This window comes from Tupaia chinensis, unplaced genomic scaffold, assembly GCF_000334495.1.
Source record: "Tupaia chinensis unplaced genomic scaffold, TupChi_1.0 Scaffold000212_1, whole genome shotgun sequence".
NCBI lineage: Eukaryota > Metazoa > Chordata > Mammalia > Scandentia > Tupaiidae > Tupaia > Tupaia belangeri.
In genome coordinates this window covers 2,948,185-2,954,855 of record NW_006159687.1, presented here as the reverse complement: position 1 = coordinate 2,954,855, position 6,671 = coordinate 2,948,185, and the positions used below count along the sequence as shown (strand labels likewise).

The 6,671-nt window shown below is 44.3% G+C and overlaps 1 protein-coding gene across 1 annotated transcript in view; it reads right to left on the bottom strand.

Moving 5' to 3' along the window:
* Positions 1-4,218: 4,218 nt before the first annotated feature.
* The window catches only part of ATP11B (ATPase phospholipid transporting 11B (putative)), a 134,797-nt gene continuing 132,344 nt past the window's right edge, over positions 4,219-6,671 (bottom strand). Inside the window, exon 32 of the mRNA XM_006147387.1 lies at positions 4,219-5,240. Within this exon, the coding sequence (XP_006147449.1) occupies positions 5,159-5,240 (82 nt within the window). The 3' untranslated portion in view covers positions 4,219-5,158. The remainder of the gene's footprint in view (positions 5,241-6,671) is intronic.

Here is a 6,671-nt window from a genome sequence, read left to right as displayed (position 1 = left end):
CCCCAGAGGGCTGTGGTCATACTGAAACCATTTCTGCTATTCCCCATCCTGGCAGGATTTGGAGCCGCGCATGCACATGTCTGCAGCACGGTTTCCGAGCCCGTCTGGGGCTGTGATTCCGTCTGTGGGCTACTAGGTCATAGGGCGGGTGCCAGAAAGACAGAGGGAGACAGAGAGACAGAAAGCGAGAAATCACTCCCCAGGGAGATGGTCACGCTGCAATCCCTTCTCCTCCATTCTCCTCTCGGGATCTTGGGCACACACGCACACGCACCTGGCGTGTTTAAGTCACCGGGTCCGGGACTCGAACTGCGGTCAACTACATGGGAGTCCAGTAGCCGTTACGCCAACTGCTGGTCCCGCAAGTCTTGTTTATTTAAGCATCCCCGGGGGGGATGGCCACGCCACAATCCCTTCTCCTCCATTCTCCTCTCGGGATCTTGGCATGCATGCACACGTGCCCGGTGTGAGTTTAAGCCACCAGGTGCGGGATGCGAACCGTGGTCGACTACATGGGAGTCCAGCGACATAGCCATTACGCTAACTGCTGGTCCCGATATAGTCATATTTTTTAAAAAGCACATGTTTTATATGAACCTGGGCATCCAAACTTACAAATGATCTTGGTTGGCTTTTCATGAATGATGCAATTTCTAGTTAAAGTTGGCCTTTAGAGTTGATGCATTTTTATCACTTTTTTAAGGAGCGGTATTCCGATCTATAAAGTCTTGATAATAAAAGAGATTCTGTATTTTTAAAATGTGCAGTCAGTAAAAGACATCAATTATATTCTTGTAGTAAAATGGAGGGAAAAATGTCGTAAAATGTAACTCAAAACAAGGTCTGGCAGCTGGCTATGATGAGCAGAGGCTTCAAATGCTTAAATAATGGAGAAACGCTTTTAATTACATAGGAAAATATTTATTTGATAAATATAATTTCATAAACTGTAAAATAATTACTGAGAGCTGAACAATAAGCATACTACATTTCCTGACAATGAGGAGGAATTTTCAGGGATTACATTAGACAGCCAGTTTCTGAGGTCCAAAACGTAAAGAAGTATTGGCACGGTCTCCCAGCTAGCTCCCCGTGGCGCGCAGCAATCTAACGATTACTGACACACCAGTCACCACCTGCTTTCTGTAGGAACAGCACTCAAGTTATTTAACATAAAATAACACTTCAGTGATGTTTTATTTTTATGAAAATAGATGACTGATTTCAAGATAGAAATAAAAGTGTTTATGGGGGGACCGAAATTAATCAAACATTTGAAAAGAACCCTTTGGTGTGTTAGTTTTAGTAATACCTGCCTATATTCTATCACACATTGACCGTTACAAGAAACCCACAAGCACGGAAGGGCCCCCTGCAAGCCTCAGATTCCCAGACCGGCACATTTTCAACACTTTTGGCTCTTAACTGTCCACTGAGTGGCCATGACTCGGTCTATGAGAAGTCTCAGACTTAGCAGAGCAGTTCCCCTGTCACAATCCTCTGCAGCAGAAACGACCCGGTCCTGGCCCTAAAGTTAAGGCTCAGTGCAGGCACTGCCCCACATGGGGCTCTGCAGGGGTCCCACTCAGGACAGGTCAGGGCTGGACGAAGGCAGTTAGGGCAGTTCTGGCTATCAACTCTACCCCGCCTCTGCCCTGTGCAAGCGAGCCTGGGTGACTACAATCTCCCTGGGCCACACGCGCCACCTCCCAAGGCTCTAGAGCTGGCGAGGGTGCTCGGTCCAGGCAGGGGATGCGCGATTTGGTAGCCACGTGGAGGCCGCTACCTGCAGGCCTAACCCTCAGCCTGGGCACAGGCCAGCGTGGGAGCGTGAGCTGAGGCCAACAGGCCGGACAACGTCCAGTAACCGGAAGGATGTGTTCACAATCTCTGGTTCTGGCTAATACAAGTAATTTCATTATCCACATCACACTTGCCAAAGAATTTTAAAGAAACACATACAGGGGAAGCGTCTGATTACAGGCCATGCAGCAGCAGTTTTAAAATATAAACGCGAGCACTAGAAAATGGCCAAAAGGTGGCAGACCGCATTGTCACTTTCTTAAATAGAAGAAAACTTTTTTCTTGAAATACATTGCAATCTCCCTTTGAAAACCAAGTAGGGTGAGCATGAGTGGGGACCGCTCACTTTGACTTGGACACAGAGTTCTTGGTCACTAACTTCCAAGGCTGAGCTCGGGACGCCGTCAGCACCTGCGCCGGCCTGGCCACCTCGGCCTTCCCAGCGAGGGCCGGCAGTCTGAGCTGGTGTGCCTGGGTACACACTGAGCGGATGTAATGCAGGCGACTGACAGGCACCATGTCGTATGTCCATCTTCTATGACATCCTGAGAGAGAGCACATCCCTATTACCCTCCAGTAAGCTAACCTACGGGAGATCGCCGCAGTTCCTCCTCTGAACATGAAACGTACCGTACACCCTTCAACGGATTTCTGGAATAACCTATCTTCCTAAATCAAACTCCGGGAAATCCAAGTTGAAGAAAGGCTGTTTGTGAACATTAATACGTAGCCTCATGTTAATAACCTAATGTCCTGGGACCAGCAGTTGGCGTAATGGCTATGCCGCTGGACTCCCACATAGTAGACCGCGGTTCGAATCCCGGACCCGGTGGCTTTAAACTCAAGCCGGGTGCGTGTGCGTGCGTGCCCAAGATCCTGAGAGGAGAATGGAGGAGAAGGGATTGCGGTGTGACCACCCTCCCTGGGGGGTGATTTCTCACTTTCTGTCTTTCTGTATCTGTCTGGCGAGCGCACGCGCCCTATAGCAAAAACTTCTCCCCCTCAAAAAAAAATAATAACCTAATGTTCTCATGTTACTAAAAAGACAAATGTTCTGTTAGTAAGGAAACAGTTTCCCAGTGAACAAAGGTAAAATCTTATCTTTACTATTCTTTTTCCTACCTATCCAATCCCAGAAATTTCATATTCATGACATGGGAAAAAAGGGGAAGGTATACAATCTCTACAAATTATTACACAAAAGGACTTTGAAAAGTTCGTGGAAAATGTATATGACCAAAAAACTATGCATGAGTTCCCAAAAATGTTTCTGCACCTACCTACACTTGCACTTTAATTTCATTTCTCCACAAACTGTTGGAAGTCTCACTTTTTAAAAATTTTGTTATAGGGCATGTGCACTTGCCAGAGAGACGGAGACTGAGAAATGACTTCCCACAGGGAATGGCCACACCACAATCCCTTCCTCTCCATTCTCCTCCCAGGATCCTGGGTGTGCACACACACGTGGTGTTTCCCAAGCCACTGTGTCGGACTAGAACAGCAAAGTCAGTCGGTGGGACCCAGCTGCTCCGAACCTCGCGCCGTCGCTGGCTGGTCCCTGACCTGTTCCTCTCATATGCCTAAGGGCAAAATCTCATTTAATCATTTCATACAATTTAAAATCTGTATGTATAGTCATTATATGCTTGGAACTGGAGAACAGCTCCTAATTTCTAACCTAAAATAATACTTTTATTGTTTTTAGTTTTTGCTGTAGGACACGTGCTCACCAGACAGAGACAGAGAGAAAGCGGGGAAGTGAGAAATCACCCCCCATTGGGGATGGCTACACCCCAGTCCACTCTCCTCCAGTCTCTTCTTGGGATTTTGGACACACACACACACACACACACACACACACACACGCCCAGTGTGATTCTTAAGCTGCTGGTCTGGGGTTCGAACACAGCTGGCCATGTGGGATCTAGTGCCTTAACCTCCACACCACCTGCTAGCCCTAACAATGTTATTTTTAACATAGGAAATGATGTACTGAATCTACATAATCAATTTGGGACAGAAATTAAGTTTTGAAGTGAAATGTGTTACAGTAATATGTGTTTGCTTAAACATTCTTAGCATTTTAATTTGTTGCTGCCATTGCCTGATACAAATTTAGCACTTTAGACTTTGTTTCATTTACATTCCACAGTCATGCCTGACCACATACCTTATAATGGGACACTGGGCAGGTTTCACTTGACTGTGGTGGTCTGCTGCTAACTAGGTAACATACGCTAATCTAAAATAACAAGATCTTACCTGAAACCCTTTATGCTAAAGTACGAGCTTACAAAAAGACAAGAGCAATTCTAAGTTGGTCACAGAAAGAGAGAGAGGCTCTCTCTTTTATTGTTTTGATTATCCATAATATTTTGATCTGTGTAAGTAAAAGTATTTGCAATATTTAAATACTGTCCAAACTTGTTTTTTATTGATATAGTTGAATTTACAACATTGTCATAAAATACTATAAACAAAGCCTTCAGTTAAAGAAAAGGAAATTTAAATAGATTAATCAGATTAAAGCATGCAAAAGAGCCAATGATAAACAGTAAATTAATAATATGCTAATGGCATCTAATTTGCCCACTATCGATTCGTCGCATTGTGTCACAAAAATATTAGGAAACAACGATCTGAAATCCGGTGAACGGACCCGACTCCCAATTTATACGTGAGATCCGCTGTCTCCTCCGCATTGCGATGGTGAGCTTTATTGACTGTGCTGTAATCCATACAGAGGAATGTGCTGCTGCAAACGGACTACCCACACCGCAGGAGGTGATGGCTGGAAACGCTTCACCTAGTTTGCTCTGTGAGCCCAGAGAGCAGTAAGGAATTAACACGGGTCACTGAGGGACCAAAATTCCTACTATTCACATTATCTTTTCCCATGAAAAGCTTTAAATATAACTCTAATAAAAAAATAGAGTTCTCAAGGCAAACTTTCAGCATAATTTACAGAAGCAGATTTAAATAGACAACTCACTAACCAAGCTAAAACTAAGAAGTAAACGTAACTAAGCGCTCCCTCTTCTTCTGCCTCGGGATGCACTGCCCCCTCGTGGCCTCAGCCGTCCGCTGAAACGCCCCTTGGAGTCCCGTGAGCAAAAGGGACAATCCAGACCAAAAGATGCAAAATGACCCCTGATCCTCAAATTTCAACACGTTCTGATTCAAATGAAGGGGTGAGAGAGGCTGGTGTGAGCGCTTCTGTTTGTCTGTCACTGTGTCCCCCGATGCCCTACTCCGGGGCTCCGAGAGCAATCTGAGCTAGCGTGCAGAAAGAGGGTGATCACGCTGCACTGCGGGAAGGGAGGCGAGAGGGCCCCAGAGTGCGAGCGCCCCTCTAACAAGTGGAGGAGTCCATTGTGGAGAGGGTCAGGATGCTCCTGTCGTTGGTACAGAAAGGGTCCGACGCACTCCACGATCTAAGGCAAAGAAGAGAAACGTTTGGCTCACCAGGGCCCATGGTTCAGGAGAGAACAAGCCACTCTAAAACCTAGGACCAAAATGCAACTTGAGGTTTAAAATAATCACTGATTTATTCATTTTTCAATGCTAAAGAGAAGTTCTTCATACTGTAATAGCATTAAAAGCCCATACTATTTATATTATACAAAAATGTGGGAAAAATAATGCTCTAAATTCTTATATAAAAATATTAGCTAAAATTCAGATCTTCAATAGCATTAAAACAATTTCTACAGGGACTAAAGCATGAGATGCTTCTGAACTCTTCTCAGCTCAGTCAGAAATAAGTATGTTAGTAAGAGTTACGCAGTTTTACTGAAAAGCAACTAGCCTACATTTAACATGAAGAAACAAACACCCCACTCACCAAACACGTGGGAGCAATGCACATAGAGCTGTTCTCTTCAGGTATAAGCGCTAGTCTACAGACTTTTAGCTTGAATGTACTAAATGGTGGCAAAAGATATAAAAAGTATCTGTGGATCATTAGTATTTTCATTTACCTAAGAAAAAATGATCGTCTATTGGTCTGGAAAAGTTAAATACCGCCTGAATGGAAGGGCTTTAAGCAATTCATAGCACAATACTTTATCTGCAGCTGTAAGCGTAAATTACCTTGACTTAATTTCAGCTAACGTAACTCAAGACCAAAAGAATAACAAGCCTAACACAGACCTAACGTGGCTGAAGGACAGTTATTGAGATCACTAAACGGAAGGGAACTTTCCTTAGGATCCCAAAAACACTTCACAATAAATGCATTTTATGTCAATTCTGCCAGGGCTCCCACCAGCCCCAAACAAGAGAGCTTAGAGGAAGAGACTAGCGTTTCAAATGGCTCTAATTTACCTTTACCAAATAGCTTTTGTTTTCCAGAGATCCTAAGATTATACGTACTTAAAGTTGAAATCAATTGTTAAGAATGAACAAATTAAGCACGGCCATTTATAGTGAAATTGGAACCTTGAAATTTTACAGCGTTGACGAACAGAAAAACAAGCAACTCAATCGGTTTCCTAATTTTACCAGTTTCCAGAAAAGCAGAAACAGTATCTACCCCTACTGTCTCTCTAGCACCTAGAGCTGTGTCTGGCAAATATCAGGCACCCAGTTTGTATAAAATGAAGGAGAGAAATATTAGATTTTCCTCTTTCCAACCGTAGCTTGCATAGAAGCATCTTACTAGGCAAAGTTTCCTTCATCTGATGTGCATTCGTATGTTCAACAACAACGTGGGCAATAGTAAACATCCGAACTAAATATATATTTCTCTGGACTACGTACTAATAACTATTAGATCACTCCTCTCTAAAATGCCCTCTGGGTGAGGGACAGGAACCGCCGTTAAAGCACACAGTTACGGCTCCCCCCCCCCCCCCCCCCCCCGG